The following is a 25532-nucleotide window of genomic DNA, read 5'->3' as shown; positions in this document are numbered from 1 at the left end:
CTCATGAACAGGGCACAGCTACTTTATACAGGCTGTGTGCATTTGACTGTGGATTGACTGTTTTGAAACATATATATTAGTTTCATAGCCCATAGACCTCTGTTATCATAAATAAAACAGGAAATTTCAGTTTTGACAATATGGGACCTTTAAGATCTTCTTATATAGTAGATAGTTTTTTATTTAAGTGTTTTTTTATTTGTATTATTGCACCGGCAGATATTTTATTTGTTTTACACTTGAAACAACATTCTCATGAAACATTCTCAACATTGTCTGAAAGCAAGCTGAAATATATAATGCAATGTTGCTTCTCAAGTAAAATATTCTTCATTAAAAATATTTTTTTTGCAGTGTTCACCCCTTGTGCAGCTCAGAAAAGCCATGTCTCCTATGACAACACTACTTTGTGATATAATGAGCAAACTCGCCATTTTTTTCACAGTGTAAAAAAACAAGTTCTTTGTGTTCAGTCTTCCATGAAGGCACTTAGCATGACTGCCGTTATCAAACACACTTTCAGATAACAACTAAACAAGACTCCCGACTGCAGTTAGCCTCTGCTAAGATCCTGAATGTGTCTGACCATCTGCTGAAACAATACATCTATAATGTCATTATCTGTTGATCACAGCCAGACAGTCTAGCCTGAGCCTTAATGCAGAGGAGTCCACAGCCTGAAGCCGCCTGCTCTGCATGAGAACCAGGGCCTGTGGGGAAATCCGTGTCCCTGGGTTCCTAACGATTGTGTCTGCATACATCACCAGAGCCAGGTATTGGATTTCTCCCAGGGTTCTCAAAGTGGTCCACACAGCATGGGGGTGCACTTTTGCCCTTTCTCCTTTTGTTCCGACAAGCCTGGGATCCTGATCAATTAGCGTGGATCCGGTTCGGCGTACTCGCACGAAAGGCTCTGTGTCGCATGAGACAGCGGGACTCTCTTGTGGCCCCGCAGGAGCCAAACACACAACTCATCGGCATGCACGAGGGGCGTTCACGTTCAAGCATGCTTACAAACACAGTGCTCATTCTGTCTTGCGTCAGTTAATAGATCCTGTCATTAGTTTAGCTCTGTAATTAAGCAAAATGGGTGAGCTGAAAGCAGTGGAATAACTGTTTATCTTAGTTTTCTGGTAGGGGGTAAACAGTTGGGGCAGACTGATGCCAATATTTGAATGCAACAAGTACCACTGGAAAACAAACACACAGGCCTTAAAGAGAATTACTGAAGTGCATATATATGAGTGTTTCTTCAACTTTAGGTACGATTATGTCCAATGACTTAAACCTTTTTTTAAAATTCAAACTAACAGATTTCTCAATGGAAACTTTTTAGAATAGTGTCTTCATTTACTTTAACTACTTTTCAATTGCATTTAATATACATTACCATTTAAAAATTTGGGTGCAGTAAGATTTTTCAATGTTTTTAAAACATTGTAATTTTGTGGAAATCTTGGGGGGGTTTTTTCAAGATTTTTAATAAATAGAAAGTTAAAGAAAGATACAAAGAAAGAACAACATTTATTTGTAATAGAAATATTTTGCAACAATGTTAATATTTTACACTTTTCATATAATGTATCCTTGATAAATTTTTTTATTATATTAAATTAATTTTTATTTTATTTATTTTACTTACTGACTGAACGGTAGTATATATTTAACTGTTTTACTCTTGTCCTAGACTTTCATTCTTACAATATAAAAAGCCATCATAAAATGAATTATTAATATGGGCGTTCATATTAATAATATTTGTATATATTAAAAATAAGCGTGATTCAATCATTTTTTATTTTTTTTAATGTACGACTTTTCTACAGTGTCATTACCGCCACATCAAAAAAAATTGCAGGGTTAATATTGGTTGATTTTTATTTATTTATTGTGAATCATTTCCAATCTAGCTGTAATTTTGTTAAATTATGAAAACCCTGAATATTTTCCAAACGTATGAAATATTATGTAATTGTGTGCATTTAGGACACAATGTGCTATTTGTGAAGAAAAAAAAAGTGTCAATTTTATAAAAAAATTGGAGTGGAAATGACACTGTGGTGGATTTTTATTACTTTGTATTACTTTCAGAAAAAAATATATACTTATTCAATGATGTACATTTATATACTATTGGATGTTGTTAATGCACGGGCAAAAAAAAAAAAAAAACTAGTGAGAGTGTAAAAAGTGTTTTAAGACGGCGCCAAAAGGGGCCATACGAGGGTCTAATATTGCCATTCTCAAGAGGGCATGCAACAAGCACAGGAAAGCATGGGTACTGGTGCTGCCAGCTGTGGCTTCTCCACCTTGCAGCTAAATGCAGCAAAACCTGCTTCTCATCTGTCTCATTTAAAGCATGCATCAACCAGGACTGATTGCATCTCCTCCAAGGATTTTTCCCCATTAGACGCCCATTGAGGTCTATAAACCTCAGAAGGCTTAACTCTATCAGTGTGCCTAATCCTTCTCTCCTCTAAGTGTGACCCGAGGATTCAGAGCCAGCTGTGGACGCGTCGCTCACTTATCTGCGAAGAGAGTCATTAGGACCGGTGCTTCTCGCCCTAGGCAGGAAGTGCAAAACATGCTGTCTCTCCTCAGGGTGCGTGATGACAACTGCTTTATCCGACTAGCAACAACTGCCCGGATTAACCTTGTAACAGAGTTCAATGAACTGCAGTCAGGAGTTAGTGGACAAATGCAATCCAATGCCCTTTGCTCCACTAATCTCAACAAACAGAACCTACCATAAAAGCCAGTAAAGCTGTGTGTGCGCCACACTATGACTGTAATCCACAGTAAACACCTTCTATGCTGTAAAAGGCACTGTGGGCTAGTGGTGAAAAACTATGGCTGCATCCGAAATCGCATTCTTCCCTACTATAGTAGGCGAAAAACAGTATGTGACAAAATGTCCGAATTCACAGTACTCATAAAAGAGTAGGCAAAAAGTACCCAGATGACCTACTACTTCTGGCGAGATTCTGAAGTGTGCATAAAATGGACACTTTACTATCCCATAAGGCCATGGGAAATGGTTTATGAATAGCAGTGAAGCGAGGTAAATGAGGCTGGTAGGTCACATGATAATGACAACATGGCATGGAATGTCTACACACATTCATACTATATAGAACGTACTTTTTTAGCGGTATGAAGTAATTACTTATTCAAAATGAGTGCCTACTCGAGAGTATGCGATTCTTGACGGAGCCCAGGTGTATTGTAGGGTTAAAACCAGTAAAGGGCCTTTCACACTGAGCGCGATTAAACGTCGAGAATGTACATAGCAATGACGCTCTTGAATCAGAACAATAGATCCCAATAGATCACAGCGCGACAAAGCGATATTTTTATTTCTGACCAGTGCCGATTTTTTCCCCGTCGCCCTGTGGTGAAACAAGCCGTCCAATTAGATTTGAGCTTACCCGAGCCGCTGCTGTTGCCCAAAAGTGTGAGAGTGATGGTGCTGATTTGAAAACCTGTGTGAACACCTTTTATACAGTCTATGGTGAACACCAAAGAAAAGTAATCCAGAATGCATGTTCTTTATACAGATGTTATGTTATCTGAAGAGCTTAAAATGGGTTACAGAGTGCTGTTTTCCTCAGTGCGTGTCTAGTCAGAGAGCTCATTCACTCTAGAGCTGTCAATCATATTATGTGATCATAACTCATGCTCTTCCAAATTATGAAGTTGTGTTCATTTCCTCGTTCTGAGGTCCATACTGTTTCGCACAAACAACTGAGAGAAACATTTCTACAGATAAAGAATCAAGCCAAATACATATATGATTATATATATATATATATATATATATATATATATATATATATATTATTTTATAACAATAAAGAATGAGAAAGGCTAAGCAGGTCTAGTGTTCAGTTTATTATAACACGTCTGATGGTTGGAGGGAAGTGTTTAAGCATTTTCAACGCAAGCCGCCAAACTGACACCATCGGAAAAGGAACGTCACTCCAAACCGGAAGTAACATTTCAGATTTTTATTAAAGATTCCCAACAATTTTTTTTCTGAGTATTAACTTGCATGGATTAATTGTTCTCCTTAAAACCAGTAATGTATGCAAACAAAATAAGTAGGGTTCATTTTGATTTGAAGAGGATTTTATAAATGTTAATACATGAAGTGTCGCGTTTAGTAAGGCATTAATCAAGTTACTCAGAGGGGACTGAACCTGTAATCCGAGTGCTGTAAATCATCTAAACGTAGCAAAATGTCTGGGTCATTCATTTTATGCAATGCCTTTCAAAATGTTTAACTTTTAAAATCTTTAAAAAATTGTGCTGTTGTTTTCACCAAAGATGATGCCACTTCCTAGAGAATGCGGCCACAAGCAGTGTTGTTATTTTTAAAGGTGCAGTGAACGCTTTAAGAAGCAGCTGTTGATATGTGAAATCAACCCAAACATACACAGCGATCCTTTTAGTGCACGGTCTCCAAAATTCATGAACACTCAATGCAAGAATGGATCTCCGCAGCCTCACAGTAGCATTTTTCCTTTATATAACCTGCAGGTTACCAGAGTTTTGCAGGCCGCTGCATGCAATGTTAGTATTGTTTATGTAACAATTTCAAAGTAATATAATGGGCAAATGTTTGAACATATTTGTCAGAATAAATTGTCTAATTGTCTAAATGTGTGCAGTTATTATGTATTTTATGATAATTATTTATATGGTCACATATGTTCTGTCACTCAATATAATTCGTTCTGCAAATGGTCTTCTTTGCTGAGTAATTAGCAAAATTCAAGAAATGATGAGTTTGAAATTATCATGAGGTGGACCAAAAAATGGACCAATAAAATACTAGTTCAAGCATCCTCTGATTGCAAAAGTCTCTCCAAAAAAATTGGAAAAGTGCAGGAAAAATACAGTGTAAGTCAATGGTGTAAAGCTGAATTTACATGAGAAATATGCAACAAAAAAGAAATTCACATACCACTTTATTTGCAGCAACAAACAGTGTGATATACAAAACCACGATGACCACACTATCAGCTCAGTGCAGAATTGCATCAACGTTTCCAGCTAAAGAGAACACTCGAAAAACAAAGAACAATGACATTTTGGATTTCTTCGATACATAGGAAAAAGGCCATTTACTCTATGTTCTTTATTAGCTTACACCAATGTTAACACAGATGGTTCTTTTATTATCCATGGCTGAAATTCTTCAACCAGGACCGAATGCATTGCATACAATACTAGCTTTGCATGCAGAACTGGTTCCATTAAAATAAAAAAATTCCGAAACCTAATGATACCTGGATCTTGGATCTTGCACATGCATTCCTCCACCGATGCGGATAGAGTTCCTTACTAAAGTACTCTCACAGCAATACTTCATCACAGCCGCAACACCAGTGAAACCAGTGTAGTTCAATTACAGAATGGATGATCTAATGCGAGAGTTTTCAATTTATGGGGCGCGCTATGTAAATTTGCGCTTCAAATTTGACAAATAATCAATTTTCTTGTCCCTGATAGTCAACATAATGCAGGGGAAACTGTAAAATGAACTGCAGCAGTGCTAAACTTGCATCATAAAATTACAACACTTTTACAACACAATTAAACTCATCGAGACCGTTGACAGTTTCTTTTCCATGCATCATTTTATTATATTCATGTATGTGATTACAGTGAAATCATATAAAACAGTGAAATCGCCCTCGAACTCTTCTGTCTTGCCTGCACTTGAGACGGTGACGTGAGCTCCACGTCAAATTGCTTCTGAATTGCTTAAAGTTGAAATTTTGTGAAGTTTCTCGTGTCGCTTGACACGCCCACATTCTGTCGCCAACGGTCACTGTTGCTCATGTCGCCAGCGCTCCATTGAAATGAATTGGATTGTGTCGCTTTGTTGCTGCGTGTCTCAGGTGGTGTGAACCGGCACTATAGGCTATATATCCTGGCGACAGGTGTCAATCCATAAAGATTTCGCTAGGTCTATATCGTTTAGAACACAGTATCCACCATAGGACTGCTTAAAGTTATTGACATGTTCGAGCGATAAAGGCCTTCTAAAGTGAGTATTCCTTTAAGTGAACGTAAACGGGTAAAAATAAAATCTGTATTGATGTATAGGATTTGTGAATTAGGTCTTGGTCATGCGTCGTGGCACTATTGTGAACTCACATCAGAGGCCCACACGGAAGAAAATGAATAGTAGAATAAAGTTGTTATTTTTGTTTGTTTTTTTGCGCACAAAAAGTATTCTCGTCGCTTGATAAACTTAAGGTTGAGCCACTGTAGTCACTTGGACTATTTTAACAATGTCTTTAATAACTTTCCAGGGCCGGCAGATACATTTACCTAGCAGCATATGAAGGAGGGAGCCAGCTCTCAGATTTAATCAAAAATATCTTAATTTGTGTTCTGAAGATGAACGAAAGTCTTACGGGGTTGAAACAACATGAGGGTGAGTAATGACTGACAGAATTTTCATTTTTGGGTGAACTATCCCTTTAATGTTCATCAAACAACAAAAGAAAAAGAGATGAGATGCACTCATTTAAATAACTTTTGTAACATATTACTTCATACAGTGAATACTATGAAGTTTTTTTATTTGACATTTAATGACTTTATTCAATATCTATAGATCAAATTTACCTTTAAAAACTATATATTTAATGTGTCTTTGTTCTATTGTGTTTATTTTTCCAATTGATTGTAATTTGCTTCTTATTACTGATTGGTTACTTAAATAATTGCTGAGGAATTTTTTACTAACAGTATATTAGTCTAGGTTTGCTGTGGTGTGGACATTAGGGGAGGGGGTGTTCTGGCGCCATCGTGTACATTGTGTCAGAAAGGTAGCCCACTGCCTTTGACTTTGAAAACCCCTGCTCTGAAGAGCCAGTTCTTTTTGCAGTCAGTCAAATACATACAGCGCAGCCAGTAAAGTGCGATTCCCGGAAAAAAATGAGTGTAATGAGTGGGTTGTTTTAAGTGAAGACACAACTAACTAACCAGCTACTGACTGACTATGTGATGGCGTGTAGTTTTAGATACACATTTTGTCAGTAGTATTTATGAAATTGAATAGGTTACCACATTTTTATTGTTGTTAATATAGATAAGGCCAGTTATTGGATTGCATTAGTAGTTTGGTTCAGAGAGTTGCACACGGCTTTGGGCAAGGGTGCGAACTGGTACGGTTTATCGAGAGAAGGAGATATGTGGTGTAGCAGCTCTCTGAGAACCAGAGCACATGGTTTGCTCTTTATTAGGTGCACATATCAACCCTGTTTCACCATGGATTCAAAAGGATAATTTCTGAATCTGCGCTGCACAATGTCATATATATCAACTTATAAAGGCCTTTTAAAGAAGGGTGCGTTAGAACTAAGAAACTGATAGTTTGCTCAAGGCCCATCTGCTGAATTTAAAAAAAGCTGTTAACTTCTTGCTTTTTTGTATTGTGCTTCAGCTCTCGTTCCGTTGCTAAACTATGCATGGGTGTGTGTATGTTAGATTAATGTTTAGTCTAGTTAATAAAGTTTTGTTAGTGTTACACGTAAAGTTGTTTGTGGTTCCTATACTGGAGTCTCTAGTCTTGCAGTTTTTGGCTACATGCTCCGAGTTGTACTGTACAGTAAGAAAGTTATTTCCCATACCCTGGAAATATGCGTTTCTTAGAATTAATAAACAATTAACACTGAGTGTTTGCTGGACGACCAGGTTAGTTGATTGTGGTATAAATTCTGCAACATCAAGTTAATTCTTACAGCTGATCTAAATATTTATGATTAATTATAACTAGCTACTGCTACTGTACCATGTAAGGGTGTACTACCTGCTGAAGTGTTCACTGAATTTAGATGAATAGGATATAGTTTGTGTAAACAATACAATAACATGTATAATGATATCACACATACAGGAAGGTGACAAAAATAGTGTCCGAGTGATAGTACGCCTTGGCACGTTGAGGGTGTTAAGGGTCTGACTTCTGCACGTCTGTGGTTTCTGGTTGAAGACCAATGTGTATTTAACAGAGTGGAACAAAATGATCTGCAGCAAACCAAAAAAAAATCAGTCTCGCCGTGTTCAGACTTTTCAAATAAGATGTTCCGACGTATCCTTCTGGCCACCCTGCTGATATCCTCAGGTAAAATTAGCACTGGTCAATTGGTCATTATCTTTAGCATTATTTATCTTTGTGTGTTGACAGCTGGAAGAAAGATAAAACAGGAAAAAAAGACCTGTTTGGACCATTCCAAGATGGTCTTAATCGGATTAAGATGGAACATGCTGCGTGTAAATTCCAAACCAGCATATGCATCTAGTCATTTAAAGTATCTAGTTTGTTATTTTTATTGTTTAAACCAGGTTACATTCACATACTTAGCAATTACTGTTTCGAGCACACATCCCATTTTCTCACGATTTAACTTAACTCATTTGTTCAGTGTTCATAGTAGGGAAGTTTTGTCTTGTCAACTGGTATTAGTATGTGCTACATTTTTCCTCACAGTTTGTGCTCTTGACTGGGAAATGCGCAGAAGAAACTTTACTGGAGATGAACTTGAAGAAAGCTTGGTGAGTTGTCCTCAATGTGGTTTATCATAGACAGCTGCACTACACTAAGACATACAAGTAGTGGTCAAACGTTTTTTTTAATGGCTGATACCAATGGCCAAAACTATAAGAGGTCAAAACTTTGCCATATGCTGAAATTACAAGAGAATGCCAGATTTCGAGAAGCTTGACAATGCTTTTCAAACAACTAGTCATGTCCAGTTTGAACTGCTCATTAGGTTCTAACTGCCATATCTAAACTACTTATTCTAATATGCCATGACTGTTGTCTTGTAAGGTTGAGATGGCACCAACCGATCAACTCCCTGGATTGTGCTGGGCTTGCAAGTGGACCATGGGGAAGCTGAAAAAACTAGTTTCCAATAAATCAACTCAGGTGTGCTACAGGCTACTCTTGTATATGGCTTTTTAAAAAAAATTGTTATTCAAATAACAAACAAAAAAAATATTACAGAATGCATAGAGACTAGTGGAGTAAGGTTAAATCTGACTCTTTCTTTTCCTACAGAGCGAAATTAGAGAGATGCTGACGCACGTCTGTGATGAGATCGGGTTCCTAAAATACCTGTGTAGGATATTTGTGGGAAAGTATCTAAACGTTCTGGTTGAAGAACTTTCAACTTCTGATAATGCAAGAACCATCTGTATTAACATTGGTGTTTGCTAATACATGTATCGAAGAAACGCAAAATGTTTTTCAAGTGTTATCTTCAGCTGGAAAAAAGATGACGTTCTGCACTATAGAGCTAATGGTGTGATTATTGTGGTTTTGTATATCACACTATCTGTCGCTGCAAATAAAGGTGGAAATGACTTGAAGTTATGTGCATATGTGTCACATAGACTTTTTACAGCACTGAATTTTTCCTGCAATAAACTGCTAAATAAATGTGCGAACAACAAACTTTCATGTTTTTGAGACATGATTCTAAACTCTTTTTGTCAGATTCTTGGAGATACTTTTACAATCAGCAGATGCTTGAAATAGTATTTTATTGGTCTATCTCTTGGTCCACCTCATGATCATTTCAGACTCTTGAATTTTGCTAATTACTCGGCAAAGAACTTTGCAGAACGAATTATATTGAGTGACAAGTATGATCAAACATATGTGACATTATAAATAATTAAAATAATAATAAAATACATAAAATAATAAAATATAAAATACATAACTTCACACTTTTAGACAATTAGGTAATTTATACAGACAAGTTGGTTCAAATGACTGCCCATTATATAACTTTGTAATCACAATATAACCAATATCAGCATTGCATGCAGCGGGCCTGCTTCACTCCAGTAACCTGCAGGTTAAATTAAGAAAAATGCTACTGCGAGGCTGGGGTGATGCTCAGCATGCATTTTGAGTTGAGATAGAAGACATGAACAGCTTCTGTTCTGTCTCCAGCTCTGATGCAGTGCATCCTGGTCCAGCTTATTCAGACTCTAAGAGCACAAATGCAGGTCTCGGATGTGATCAGAAAAAAGACATATTAGCAATTTAAAGTTGAAACATTATATACATTTTCTGTGAGATACTGCAAGTTGGAGAAGTTAATGTAACTGGTGTGACCGCTCTTCATTTTCACTTTGCGTTGTGTGGACAGATGAATAAGACTGTCAACACTCAGTCACTCAGGCCACTTTTTATTCTGCATGAACAAAAGAATGCAAGTATATGCATATATATATATATATATATATATATATATATATATTTTTTTTTTTTTACACCTGGTCGCTTCATGTGTTTTTACTGATCGAATAGCTATCTTATTTGTTAAACTGTTCCATTTACACTTGGCCATATAGATGTGTCTCCGCAAAGCGTATAAAATCCGATCTTCAATTCCTACGCTATATGCAAATTTAATGGAAAATTAAATCACGTCAACGAAAGCAACAGATATGAGCGGCATTTTATTTATCATCAGCTAATTTCAAGATCAAAGACCACAACAGAACAAAGAGCGGCGTGGTGCATTTATAATTAAGAATGTTGTATTTGTCTCTTTTAAGATAATATATTAAAGCATTTTTTATAGGATTTATTTCCTTTTTCTAACATGTTGTATTTAGTAATGTGACAATTTGCTCTGTGTAGTATTTTTGCAATATTATAATTTGTACAAATATATTACATCCATCAAACCGATTTATCCTCTATAGTGTCGTGATGTTGATGGGGTCCATCCAAGCACACTCAGAAATATATTATACAATTAAAATCATTTTTGTTGGCTGTAATAAGTGATTTCCTTTGGAAGTCAGTTGTCCCCTTTGACCCCAGCATCTTTGGTTAACTTGCTGGATCAAACCCTAACTATCATTCACATGGGCCATTTATGCTTGGACCTCAATAAATGCCGCTTTTTTAATAAATTGCCATTTATACATTGTAGAAATTGCACAAATGGCATCATCTGGTGAAAGCAAAGTAGTTAAATTATTTAAAATTTAAATTGATATGATTTACTTTTTTAAAAACTTTAAAAATATATATTTTATGTAATATAGGATAGTAGGAATGACCTATAGGTCAAACTGAAACACATTTTGAGATACAACACCAAGCTCAGGTTGTTAAATGGCCATTTTCTTTAAATCTGTGGTGCTGTCATAAATGCGTACCGTGACTTTAAAAGGTGTTGACGTGTCTGCATCCATAGCGACCACCGTTTTGTCCACCGTACTGCCAGGCATGCTGCGCCGCCGGCCCACCCTGTCAGTGAGTGACTCTGAGAAGAGACAGAGAGAGAAAGGAATAAAAATGTTGATTCTAGGATCAGATTTATCCAGAATAAGCAAACCAACCAAAAGAACACAGCTTAGAAACAATCAAAAATCAATAACAGTACTGGGAAATAAAAAAAAATTGTTCATCACCAGCTCTTCTTTTTGATCTAAAGAGATGAAAAAGTATTAATGGGCACAGCAGGAAAGAATCATGCTCAAAAAATATGTAATTGCTAAAATGTTCTGGGTGGTTGTTAAGGCATTGCATGTAAACACCTTATTCAACACCCAATTCAGAAAATCCAATGAGAGGAGATATATAAAATGCTCCGTCTGCAAGGAACTGTGGGAATTGTAGGGTTGTTATTTGGCATTGTTTGCCAGACGTTTTCCATTGGATTATGCTGGAACACTATTTTGATAGTGATTTGATTTTGATCAGGATAGTGGTGCTCATTTCTTGTGGGTAGCTGCCAGTGCATTGTTGCTAAGGTGCTAAGTTGCTAAGGTGTTCTTTGTGTATTTAGCATGTTACTATGCAGCTGCTAAGGAGTTATAGGATCTAAATAAGTTACTAGTATGTTTTGGATGGTTGCCAGGGTGTTGATGTGCAGTTGTCAAGATGTTTTGAGTGCATTTAATGCATTGATATGTGGTCTTCCGAGTGGTATTGTTGTAATGTGACCGCTTTAGCAGTTTGCTTATTGGCTCCAGTCAAAAGGCCCTCCCAGTCTCTATGATATGCTGCTTCTGTGGTAGCGTCACTATGTCAGTCACATGTTTCGGTCATGCACGGCCAGATGGCTGAATCTCAGCCTAAATCAGCCTGTCAGACGCTTGGCATTCATCACACGCCTGCATCTCTGTCTGCACGATTGATGGAGGGAAGGAGGGAACAAGTGTTTGTGCGGAAAACAAATGAGAGAGCGAACGCAGCCAACCTGAAAGACAAGATCTATGAAATTCATCCTACTGTCTCCTCCTTTGCACAGTCTGAATCATGTCAAACTCCAAACAAAGTGAAGGAAAGGCTTCTTTGCCTCGCTGGTTTTGTACTTGGAAAGATGCGTCACTAACAAGATCTGGAAGCCTTCTTTTTTCTATTTCTGACAGCACTTTTCCTGTGCCTGAATTGGTTATTACAATAAGACAGCCTCATATACTACATTGTACAAAATATCCTGTTACATTTACAGTAAAAAAAATCTGACAGCTGTGGTTGCCTGAAATTAATGGAAATAAATACTGCCGGTATTACTGGATATATTTTACAGCTTATAACTGTATATTTCATGAAGTGGTATATTTTTTATATATCTACTTGAACTACCAAAAGCTGCTTTTTACCATAAAATGTACCGTAACTATACCATAATAATACAACAGAAAGTCACACAATGATTTTATATACATGACATTTAAATAATGCAATAAACATGAACTAAATAACATAAATGTAACACAAAATACCCTAATGATAACAAAATTATTTATATAAAATACAATCATGTGAAGTGTCATGCATGTTAAACCATTTACAGTTTTTCACCAAATATGGTAAGCCAACAGTTAACCAATTAACAGGTTTTTATTGAAATTTTCTTACAGTGTCCAAAGAGTATTAAATTCACTGACTGGGCGTTACACCTGGAAACAAAACAATGATATGTATTACTAAAGATAAAAAATAATGTGCTATTAAATATTCCCACAATATAAAATAAACAAGGATCTGTATTGCCACCTCAGTCATCATTTAGTATTGGCTGAGCAAAACTAGACATGATCTGACAACATGGAGGAAGAGTGATTAACAGCCCTGCGTAGGTATCGACATATGAATATTCCATCTGTGTGTGTGTGTGTGTGTGTGTGTGCGTGTGTGTGTTAGTAATTTCATTGGAAAGATGAACAGATTGGAATGCATGAGAGAGAAATCTCAATGCCCCCTCTTGCTTAATGTTGATATCACAACATCCGGATCCATATGTTAATATGTTAATCATAAAAGCAAGACCATAAGATCTTTGACTTCAATGTTTGAAACACTTAAGATTCAATGGGTTTATGCTTTATTACTTTATTATAAAGTCTATTAGTGAGCCGCAATTTTTGTGTAAACATATTAATAAAATTGGTAGATTTGGCTATTCTAACTATTTTCAATATATATTAATTGAGCACACAGACAGTCATACAGACAATCTATAGAATATTAATTGTGTCTTTTCTGGTGCTTGACAGACTTCTTAAATTTTCTTATGTTGTGCTGCACTGAATACAAAGTCATAAAGGTTTGGAACAACATAAGGGTGAGTAAATTTTTACCTTTTTTTTCTTTTCTTTCCATTAAAGGTCCCATATTATGCCCCTTTTCAAAAGATGTAAAATAAGTCTCTGATGTCCCCAGAGTGTGTATGTGAAGTTTTAGCTCAAATTACCCAACAGATCATTTTTTACAGCATGTTTAAATTGTAATTTTTTGGTGCTCAGAAAAACGCTTTAGTGTGTGCCCTTTAAATGCAAATGAGTACGGCACAGGGGGCGGAGCTTCAAGAGCTCGCGCTCAGTCTCAGGACAAGTTCATCTCACAGAATGATGATAATAATATCAGAAACTCTCAGTAACGGTGTTCATTTCGACCCGGAGTCGGACAATAATGCCTACATAGTCAGAGTGCTGTATAGAGATGAAACAGGTATAGTTTAGTAGTTTAATTACGGTTATAACCTATTAGTCATCTGCTTGTATATCCACTATTAGCCTAACTTACAAGTCTGCTGTTTCGGACCAGGTCCGAATGATGATCAAACATATACTGATGAGTTTAATAAAGTTTATTGTACATAACACAAAAGATGAAGCGTCAATTTTACTTCAGAAACTCACCGTAAGAGCTGAATATACAGTAAGATATTAGAAGTGCGCAAGTACATTTTCTTTAAAAACCAAATTATTCCACCTCGTCTTCAGCAGCTGCCTCAGATTTCGGGAGTAAATAGAGAGAGCTATGTGGATTAATACATCCAGCTACACAACACCTACTACGCTGGGAGACATTCTCGTCAGTGCAGCAGCTGTGAACTCGATCAGGGCGGGTCTATATTAGAACGGCAGTGTCTGTCAACACTCGTGGGCGGGGCATGTACTTAGTGACGTCACTAAAACAGCATTCTGAAAACAGGTCGTTGGGGGACATTGCTGATGATTTATGGGGATTAATAAAAAAGGAGTGAGTGGATTTTTATCACTATTGGATGGTTTTGTACATACACTGCCAACACACATTTATGTCCAAACAGCATGCAAAAGTGAATTTTGCATAATATGGGACCTTTAAGCTATAATAGCCTATTATTATTTTCAACAGTTCATGCAGCATAACAGCTCCTTCGTGGCAGAGTTACACCTCTTTGGCGAAAAATTATGAAAACATTTTTTTCTCAAAATTCACAGATGAATTGTACACCATGAGACCAGGAACATTTATTAAGAAAATAAACAGGTTCAATTTGGACTTTATTTTGTCAAGTCAAAGACACAGTGAATAACAACTACAACAAAAACATACAGCAGCTCTCCATAAGCTGTGGTGAAAAACTCTGAAAGCACTCTTTGCCCTGAATGATGAATACAATGCCATTACCAACCTGCAAACTGGTAATTGGTTCAGCTATTCTTTCAACATTAAGCTGCTTGATCACGGTGGATAAAATGCAATGCAAATGCAAAACATTAAACGGCAATTAAGAGACGGCTCCAACATTCCTCCACTACGAGCCAAGTGTTAATGAAGAGTGGAGACAGTAAAATGCTTTCATATTGAGAGGACAACACAAGGGGTTTAAAGAAAAGCCTCCTCTGGCACGGACCTGCGAGCAGGGGGTCTGAACTCTTGACCGTTCTGTGCATATTTGTCCAGAGCAAACATGCTGACAAGACAACAGAAGTTGTCTGTATGAGTTTTAGTGGAAATACTTTCCATTTCAGAGTGGACAAAAAAGTAATAAAAGTAAACCAGAAAGTAAAGTTCGTTGGGACAAACTTTCATGTTGGCTTGACAAAGCCTTGTCTGAAAGATTTATACGCTTCCTAGCATGTTTCATGTTGTTAGCATGTCTTAACATTCTGCTAGCTTATTAACAATTATAGCACATTGCAAGCATGAATTAACATGTTGTTGACATGAATTTGCATGTTTTAACACATTGTTAGCATGAAATGTTGCTAGCATGTTTTAACACATTGCTAGTATGTTTTAACACATTGCTAACATGTTTTAACATGTTGCTAACATGAATTAGCATGTAGTTAAAATTATTAAAAGGCTTTTAGCATGATTAACATAATTTTGCTAGCATGAATTAACATGGTGATAACATGCTTTAGCAAGTTGTCCTATGATAGTCATATAGCTCTCTAGTGATAGACAGCTTCAATACTCAAAAAGTCTTGTTGTAGTAAATCTTGACACCCTCAATGAAAGTCGATGGGATTTTTCATAGTTTTGATCGTCCGTTTAACGAAAATCGAGGCCCCTGTAACTTTCTTGAAATAATAAATTAATCTCTACTGAAATTAACCAACAATATAACAACAATTCCATATAAGTTAATCAGTTCAGCCCCAGATGTTGGGTCATTTGCCAGAGAATTACAGCAGAAATGCGTGGTGCTAACGGCCCTATTAATCTGCACTGAACAAGATGCATGGCCCAGCTGTATAAGAGACGTCTTCACCGGGGTGCCACCATCCTCCATCTGATCTCACAGAGGACTTTGTCATTCCAGGAAATTACATAGAAGTGCCACGGTCTCATTTAGCATTCAAGCAGGCTATAACTCACATGCTTGTCTCATTTACTCTCAATCTAAATGCACGTTCCTTTCTTCAGGTCTGGCTCAACTTGTCGCAGCAAGAGATGCGAGTCTTTCCAGGTGCTTCAGTTTGGTAAGACGAAGGCCAGGGGCACAATATTTTTTTACTTGTTTGGCAGCGACGCTCTTCTCAAGGTTCAAAAGCAAAGACGATAACATAAAAAGCTAAATAATTTGTGCTGATATTTTTAGCAGGGTCAGTGTCTGGGTAACGTAAGGTGACTGGCAGTTATAGTTACTGCTCACTGATTATGAAAGACATTAAAGACGTGTCAAAGGAAAAGACAACAAAGACAATTGACACCCGAGACTGTTTAGCAGAATGTGAATGCATTGAAATTATAGCCTACTTAGCCAATTAAAGTTTTTACAAGCATGTTTCTTTCAAATGCACTTAAAGGTACAATATGTAAGAATTTTGTATCAAAATATCCAAAAACCACTTGCACAGTGTTAAATATTTCTTTCAATTGTGTACTTCCATTATCCTTAATATTTAGAAGAATTTGTAAATTCAGTGAAATTTCACAATTTTAAAAAGTGCCCGTCCCTGTTCACTTGTCGCCTGTCAATGGCGTAATATCCGCGTTATCCCTGGTTTCCGCTTGTACTGCCATAGTACGCATGGCGACAGACGTGAACAACTGTGTAGTGCGTAACGTTGTTGTTGTTTCGTTCAAATATTATGGACCATGGCAAGCAGACTTTGGGACAAAAGGAGAACTAAAACGAAGATCAATATCAGCGTGGCGTTTTCGAGATGCCGAGAGCTCCACGTCCGCAACTAACTTTGACTTGACAGAGCTTACCGAGTCACAACTTGACAGGGACTCCGCTCTTGCATGTACTTTATTAGAAAGATGAGCAAATGTACATAAAACAAATCAATGTTATATAGCTCAACATGATGAAATGTTAGAATATGATCAGTATGTTATTTTAATGTTGATCTAGCTTACTGCTAGTCTCATATAGCAAACAAACCAACACATAGAATAACATTATAACTTTCAACGCACTCAAATGCTGTTTAGTATGATAGTGTAACGTTAGACCAAATAAGCGTTGCGTTACCTCACAAGTTTAAGTCGTCAAATAAAATGACCTGTGTCAGTTTATCCATCAATTTGTTTGTTATTTTGATCTAAACTTTGCATGCAATGGTGGATTCGCTACTTTTCTTCTTCTATCCTTCCGAGCGCATGTCCTATAAATGACATGACTCATTGCTGCCCTCTGACATCTTGTAGAGTATAGAAAAGAAATTGTACTGTGCATGTGTCGAACATGTCAATCTGTACTCATCTGCGGTTGAGAGTATACTTTGAAAGTTATGTGGACATGACTGTGTAAGACGGAGTGGAACGCAGAAAATGAAGAATACCCAGGCCTTGAATGCCTTGACATGTGCAGAAACACATAGGGCCCTATTTTAACGATCTGAAACGCAAGTGTCAAAGCGCAAAGCGCAAGTAACTTTGTGGGCGGATCCCAGCGCTGTTGCTATTTACCCGGCGGGATAAATGCCTCTTGCGCCTGGCGCAAATAAAGGGGTTGGTCTGAAGTAGCTTCATTATTCATAGGTGTGGTTTGGGCGTAACGGGAAACAAACCAATAAGAGCTTTATATCACATTCCCTTTAAGAGCATGATGAACGAGGTGCGCCTGTTCCATGGCCCAATACTATTATAACGGTGCATTTACCAGGCGCGCTTCAGAATCGGTTCTCAGCCGAGGAGATCGATGTTCTCGCCAGGGCCGTAAAAGAAAGAGAAGTGACATTGGGGATGGGACAAACCCACTCAAATTAGCTTCGGTTAAACATGCATATAATAATTTGGGTAAATGTGTAAGCTTTATGCCTATTTTCCCCATCATCATGGACACAATAATGATTTACCTCGTGTTTAATATTTTTCCTTATAATAATGTATCATTTTCAAAAAAGTTAAATTCATCTGTGTAGATGAGAGAATCATCTACAGTGTATGTGCGTTGTTCACACTCTGTATTATAGCCAAGCATGCGCGCTTAAAATAGCATCTGAATGTACGCGCAACACGCCATTGACTTTAGAGTAGGTTTTTTCTGGTCAGTGGCGCAATTGTTTTATAGAACAGCAAAATAGCATGAGGGAAAATTTGCACCGGAACACGCCTCCTCTTTGCTCTGAACCGCCCCGGGGAGCGCAAGTGTATTTCTTAGTTAACCGACGTGTGTCTGTGGAGGGAAAAGTCTGCTTTGCGCGGGTGCAAAATAGGAATGATACATGCGTCAGTGTACAAAATCATTTGCGCCGGGTGCAAGATAGGGCCCATAGAATGGATGGTAAATGCTGCTTTGAGGTTTGTGTTGAAGTGTCAATCACTGAGCAGTCTGCTCTCTTTGTTCTAGGAAACCAACACAGAGCCAAACTCTCAACTGCACCTGTCTCACGAGCCTCTGGATATGTCAAGTCAAAGAATTTCTTTTGTCTTAAATAGAGAACTGCAGCTAAAGGCCTGACAGATCACAGATCGTTCACGTCAGCCATCAGCTCATATTCGCCAACTCCACAAAACCTTTCATCTCAGCAGGCCTTTGTCAATCTCATCAACTGTCCGAACTTACACCACCACAAGAGTTTCAGCAAAGTTTGAACAGTGCAGTGTTTCTACGTAAAATATCTGCCATCACTAGGTAAAACAAGAATACACAAGATATTGAAGTTATTTTACATTTTATTTCTGCATGCTTGAAGATTAGAAAAATACTGACTGCACTAATAACTCTTTAAATGATAGGGTGCTCTCTTAAAAACAAAAGCTGCAAGTGTATGGGTGGTTGCCAGGATTGTGATAAATTCAGAATTGTAGAATTGGTTCCCATTTAAATCAAGAGTGTGCATTTAAATTGAGTTAGACTTATAAATAGAATTATAAGTTTCCTCAGTATTCTCTGAACCTCTTGCTGTCTTCTTCCACACACACTTCTCTGTGCTCTAATCAGTGTAGGAAGAAGAAAACACACACACACACACACACACACACACACACACACACACACACACACACACACACACACACACACACACACACACACACACACACACACACACACACACACACACACACACACACACACACACACACACCAAACACACACACTTCTCTGTGCTCTAATCAGTGCAGGAAGAAGAAAAGGCCCCTGGAGGCTGTATATTTGGGAAGTTTCGATTCACCATTAGAAAAAAAGAACACTTGTTTATGAACTCAGCCGAAGCAGTGAAATACTGCTGAAGGGTTACAGCAAAAATTGATAGATATTTTTACAGCAGCAGAACTTTAAAAAAAACATTCTTCCTGCTTCAGGTTAACTCATAGTGAAGGTGAAGTGATTTAAAAGTAATACTTTTGCTCCAAGTATCAACATTTTTAAAACATGGATATGGAAGGAAGGAGTTCACTCCGACTTGCCCAGAAAAAGCACACAAGTTGTGAAAAATCAAGAACGCAACATAAAATACAACGCCTAGATATACCAAAAAGTATCTGTGTACTTTCTTCACTGAGTTAAATTTCTCCAGACCGGATCTCTGCTTGTCAGATGACATTTGACAGATGTGATAATTTATATATTCACCTCAGAGAAGAAAACACATGAATTGTAATTTGATGTCATGTTTTTTTTTTAGACTTGATTTGTAAACTGCCACACTAATAGAGCCATGCAAAGAAGACCAATGGCCAAGGTCAGGATTTTCGTCAAATAATACATTAAATTTCGGTTTGTTTTTCACCAAAACCTATTGTATACCCCCAAAACACTTGGAATATATAGCATGTGTAGCATCAAACCATTCTGTGATACTTTGTTTCTTTTTTTAAAAGCTTGATGTTGGTTGCTGTTCACTGCCATTATATGGACGAGCAGGAGCGGGACTTTTTTTAAATTCCCTATTTGTCGTCCAAATAAGAAAGAGGGGGATACGTAATTAGAACAACTGCAGGGTGAGTAAATGATTACTTAATTTTCATTTTAGGGTGAATTAACCCAAAGCAAGAGACTCTCCAAATAAAGAGCTGAATGGGAAAAAGATTATCATTGGGCCTGTCCAGAAACTAATGATGAATATATATAGCGAACTGCACAGTTTTCCGAAAAGCATTTTCATTTGCTCACGGTGAACTGTCTGACTAGCATGCGGCCGGTGATAGCCAAGTCTGTGCTTCTAAAGGGCAAAAGATTCAGAGTAACACTGATCAAATCAGACGAGTAGGGAGAGATGGGTGTCCCTTATTTTGCCACACTATAAAGGTGACAACCCTAATTTAATTTTGTGGGTGGTCCTAAAGGGAGGAGTTTGGAAACACTGATAAAGCACTGACTCAACCATTTTTAATGGTTGCTAAACTAAAAAAATATAATCCAACAATCACACAATGTCCCATCAATGTAGACCAGATGAAATTTATAATCCCTTCTGTTCTTTCTGGAGACCAATTCTTGTAGTCTTATCTATAATATCTTTAACATATGATTACTTTCAATAAGACAATATTCCTACTATAGCCTAAAAGCAAAAACCAGGACAGGTTTGCTCCTGTGAAACCAATATATCAACTAATTAATCAGACATCATTTGGCTGTTAAACTATATAAAAAATAATTATCTTAGTAATTCTAAGCATTATCAGTATTTTGTCAATTGCAGAACCTCCTGTTTAATAAAACATTTGATTAGTGTGTGCCTCATTAGCTATTATTAAAGTGCATTAATGGTATTATCAAATACAGTTTACATGCCAATTTGAGGACCTACTGAAGAGGATATTTTTATGGATTATACAAAAAAAAAGTCCCTTCAAATGTTGCCTCCACAGTCACTTGATTTACAAACAAAAAATATCACGAAATGCTCCAAAACTTTAAGGACAGAGCAAAGAGAAAAGGAATATCTGAAACCTGGGCACCTTTTTACTCAGACACCAAATGCACACTCCATTCTGATTGAAAACTATAATCAGTCAAACATTTCTGCCAGTACCTCACAGCACTTAGATTTCCATCGCTCTCTAGGGCAAATTCTATTATACGATGGATATTAAGTCAATATGATCAGAAAATGAAAAATGTCACGAATGCATAAGAGTACAATGGCACCCTCTGTCACCCCAGCAAAGTACTCTTTTTATCCAAGATAGACAGAGAAAGATGAAATCACCCTTGATAGCAGTGCGGCAGCGGCTCCGTGACAGAACATGCTGTCTGTGCCTGGACCGGCCCAGAAGTCTGTAGTAGTACCACCTCCTCCCCAGAACTCTCCTCACTGCCCCTGACATGCTCTCTGCGTCTCACGGCCTGCAGAACGATTGACTTCAGAAACTGCTGGAAGTCTTCACTTTAAAAGCTCCTGTTGAACTGAATCAAAGCCAGTAGAGTTTGCATGTTCTACAGATTTCTGCATCTGATTCTGCAAGTCAGGACTGCTCTTGAAATGACATGGTGGAGAGTTTCGAGAGAAAGGGGGAAAAACAAGGGGGGTGCCAACTCCTCCCCACAAATAACCTCTGTGATTTAGGAATGAAAACTACAGTCAGGTGTAAATTACAGTGCAAACATGTCTTGAGCAGCTCAAAAAAAATTATATTGAATGCATGTATTAAATTACAGGGATAGTTCACCCAAAGGTGAAAATTCTGTCTACTCATCCTCACATTCTTCCAAACCTGCATGTTGTAGTTTTCTGAGAAACTCCAACAGAGAAATTTTAGATTTTTATCTTGGAGCTCTTTTCAACTAAAAATGCATATTGACATATGTCAAGCTCCAAAAAATTACCTAAAACAGCATAAAAAAAACAAGTTATCAGTTTACAATAAGGTTTTTATTTTTTTAAATTAGTTAACTACATTAGTTAACATTAACTAATCATGTAAAATATTTCCAAAGCATTTATTAATCTTAGTAACAGGTGTGATCGCTATACACCGATGAGTACAGAAACTAGTGACTTAAAATTGTTTCAAAATGTGTGTATGCTTTAAAACTATGCATTAAAGTTGTTATCTGTGCATTAAAGAAACAGATAACTTACATTTTGGTCTTGCACAAAACTGATTTTGGGGCACTTTCATGGTAAATTTATAGTGGTTTTATGTTCTTTTTGTAGCTTGACATATACGCACACTAATTAGTTCACATTTTTTCCCATAATTGCTGTAAATAAATGTATTATAGCTTATACTTAGCTGTAAGGAATTCTGTATACAGGCTGACACAACTGAAGACCGAACAGGAGGTTTTCCCTTCACACACCCTCACTTAAAAATCCAATCCGTTAACATGTTTGCAGTGTTCTGACAAGGCATTTGACCCCCTGACCTCTACAACAACACTAGCCGGTGATATAATGAGATTTACGAGCCTCACAAGAACATCTCACCTTCCTGATGAAATCCTTGTTTCTGGGAACCAAATGTCAACAACCTTTCAAACAGCGATGGAAACTATTTTTTAAAAATGATTTATATGCACCCATCGCAAGAAAGGTAACTGATTAATGCAATACTGTACATATAACAAACCAACGTGCTGTTCATTTTTATATCTAGGCAGGATATTCAGCTCCAGAAAAACTTCTTTCTCAGAAACCTCATAAAATTACCCATTCCCTATCTCTATTTTAAGTTCGTTTTCACTACTGTAAAAACCTAATTAATAAATATGCCATTTACATCAGCATACAAGTTTGGAGTCAGCCAAAAAAATTTTAAAATGTTTTTGAAAGAAGTATCTTATGCTCACCAAAACTGCATTTATTTGATACAGTAAAAACCGTAATATTGTGAAATATGTTTACAATTTCAAATAAATAATTTCTATGTGAATATATTCTAAAAAGTAATTTATACCTGTGATGGCAAAGCTGAATTTTCAGCATCATTACTCCAGTCTTCAGTGTCACATGGTCCTTCAGAAATCATTCTAATATGTTGATTTGCTGCTCAAAAAAGAATTCTTATCAATGCCGAAAACAGTATTGTTTCTTAATATTTTTGTTGAAACAATTTTTTTAGGGTTCCTGGATAAAAAGAAAGTTATCATAATACTTACCCTTATGTTGTTCCAAACCTGTATGACTTTCTTACTTGTCACACTGCTTTCTTCTATGCAACAAAAGCATATAAAAAAAGTGATCATGAGCTGTCAAGCTCTACAAAAGAGACTATAAACGACTCGCTCACTATGTTCTAAGTCTTTTGATAGCTTTGTGTAAAGAAAAGACAGGTTTATTGAAAAGATAACAATTGCATAATGTACCTCTCAAATGCCACAGATGCAGAGATTAATATCAATGGCATCAACCTGCATTGATTTATATGGCCAAATATGTGGAGGGTGAATGGGTGCAAAGTTATCATATGGTCTAACAAGAGTCGTAGACCAGTTTTATTATAGTTTTACAATGTTTTTTTGTCCTTTCTGTAGCTTGACAGCCTAGAAAAAGAGTATTGTGAACACAGCACAAATGTCATACAGGTTTGAAACAACATGAGGGTGAGTAAATAATGACATTTTTGGGTGAACTCTCCCTTTAAAACTTTACTCAAACTTTCATAACTCCAACAGCAAAATGACAAGCCAAAAAGTTGCAGATCAGCATTACCTGCCGTCGTCAGTGCTTCTCCGAGCTTCGAGAGCAGACATACTTAGAACTACAAAGTTAAAAGATTAGAGGGAATAATTGAATAGCAGAAGTGCTAAAGAGAGTAGGAGTCTTGATACAAAGCGTCTCTCGTTGAGTGGGAGCTAATGGATAGGGGGGTTGAGCTCAGTGACATAATATTTCTCCAGTGAGAGGGAAGAGATAAGGTCTGTTGCATTCTGGGTCTTTGTAGGAGGGTGAGTGAGTAATGGAAGGAGCCGGGGGAGGCGGCAGGAGCCACTTTCATTCTCTCCTGACGCTCAGACACTCGACCTCGGTGTGAACTTTCTCATCAAGAGAGGACGAGAGGATGAGATGGAGAGGCTGGCGTAAATCTGTCTGCTCGGCTTCTCAGAAGAGCTCTGCACTGGAATAAATGTGGGTAATAAGAGGTCTGATATTATTACCCATAGTGCAGTTGCTACATGCCACCTGAGACTCGGAGTCAAGCTAAAGAAGAATATAGAGGAGGGCCATTAAGTTGAGCTGTCTCTGAGTGATGGACGCCTCTGTGTACTGATGCTGCCTGCTTTGCATGAAGACATCAAATGAAACGTTTATCTCTCCAGAGATATAAAAGCAAACAAAAACAGTGGAACTAAAATGTTTGTAACCGTCAAAAACACATAACGTCACAAAGTCTTGAAATATGAGTCATGACATTCATTAGCCAAGTCACTGTCATTATAAAGTCAGTATAAAATTGTCTTATGGTTCCAATTTGTCACTTAAGACAAAAATGAAAAAAGACAAAAATGATCCCCCATAAATAATAAGTCCTCTTACAACATGTGACAATTAAGAGATCTCACACATAATGACGTAATCCAGCCAAGATTCATCTAAAGGAATTAATGTAGGACAGGGTGTGATTTTAACCATTAGGATTGGATTGGATCGTGAATGTTAGCTGTTATATTTTTATTAATATTTTGCCCTGCTCACAAAACCTTGTACTGCAAAAAAAAAAAAAAACTTATGTATTAAGATGAGTATTTAATTTGGTTTTAACTTCGAATCTATGACACGAGTACCATGGGACCATTCTAAACATTCTCCTTTTGTGGTCCGAAAAAGAAAGAAGGGCATACACTATTAGAATAACACAAACTTGAGTATGAGCACCAAGGAACTTTTCCTCTGCGGTCGCCCTACAGGTTGGAAGCGGAATTGTCCATTACCGCTGTCGTAAATAATTTAGCCTACCGCAGCCTACTGTCGCACGCGCACGCTCGCTGTTTATCCAGCACCGGCTTTGGAATCAACAATAGCCACAGACAAGGTAGAGTATGATGCATGATTTTATGAAAGACATCACAAACGAAGAAAAACTATGTATGCCGTAAAGCAGTCGAATTTTGTAGTTCTTTTTGTGCTACCCGGTTACTACCCGAACCCGAAGTTACATAGTGCCAGTAAAAGCGATACAGACCACGTCAGGCTATGGCAAACGTGTCACTTAACCTATTGTAAATCGATGTACCATCACAAGGGTCTTGGAAATATATTATGAAGGTTGAAAAACTACATAGTGTTACTTTAAATTTATATTTTAGGGTGAACTAACCCTTTAAGGATTTTTAGGTATTTTAACTGGAAAAGTAGAACAAAATACATAATAAAAATTCGATTTTTTTGCAGTGTGGATATGTCAA

The 25532-nt window shown here is 37.2% G+C and overlaps 2 protein-coding genes across 8 annotated transcripts in view; one reads left to right on the top strand and one right to left on the bottom strand.

Moving 5' to 3' along the window:
- The window catches only part of LOC143732597 (antimicrobial peptide NK-lysin-like), a 47299-nt gene extending 37799 nt beyond the window's left edge, over window positions 1-9500 (top strand). Inside the window, exons 1-4 of one of the 2 annotated variants that reach the window (XM_077223869.1) lie at window positions 8045-8143; window positions 8510-8574; window positions 8852-8950; window positions 9083-9500. In XM_077223869.1, coding sequence (XP_077079984.1) covers window positions 8101-8143; window positions 8510-8574; window positions 8852-8950; window positions 9083-9241 — 366 coding nt within the window. In that variant the 5' untranslated portion in view covers window positions 8045-8100 and the 3' untranslated portion in view covers window positions 9242-9500. Of the gene's footprint in view, window positions 1-8044; window positions 8144-8509; window positions 8575-8851; window positions 8951-9082 lie in introns of those variants that run through there. The other variant, XM_077223868.1, reaches the window with a different exon arrangement.
- dab2ipa (DAB2 interacting protein a) overlaps window positions 1-25532 on the bottom strand; it is a 128370-nt gene that overhangs the window by 78178 nt on the left and 24660 nt on the right. For 4 of the 6 annotated variants that reach the window (XM_077223859.1, XM_077223860.1, XM_077223864.1 and 1 more), the window contains one exon: window positions 11209-11315. In XM_077223859.1, coding sequence (XP_077079974.1) covers window positions 11209-11315 — 107 coding nt within the window. Of the gene's footprint in view, window positions 1-11208; window positions 11316-21393; window positions 21579-23838; window positions 23977-25532 lie in introns of those variants that run through there. The other 2 variants (XM_077223865.1, XM_077223861.1) reach the window with 2 other exon arrangements.

This window comes from Siphateles boraxobius, unplaced genomic scaffold (assembly GCF_051911475.1).
Source record: "Siphateles boraxobius isolate OS27281-9 unplaced genomic scaffold, OSU_SipBor_1 9, whole genome shotgun sequence".
Classification (NCBI taxonomy): domain Eukaryota; kingdom Metazoa; phylum Chordata; class Actinopteri; order Cypriniformes; family Leuciscidae; genus Siphateles; species Siphateles boraxobius.
This window is presented reverse-complemented; position numbering and strand designations above follow the sequence as displayed.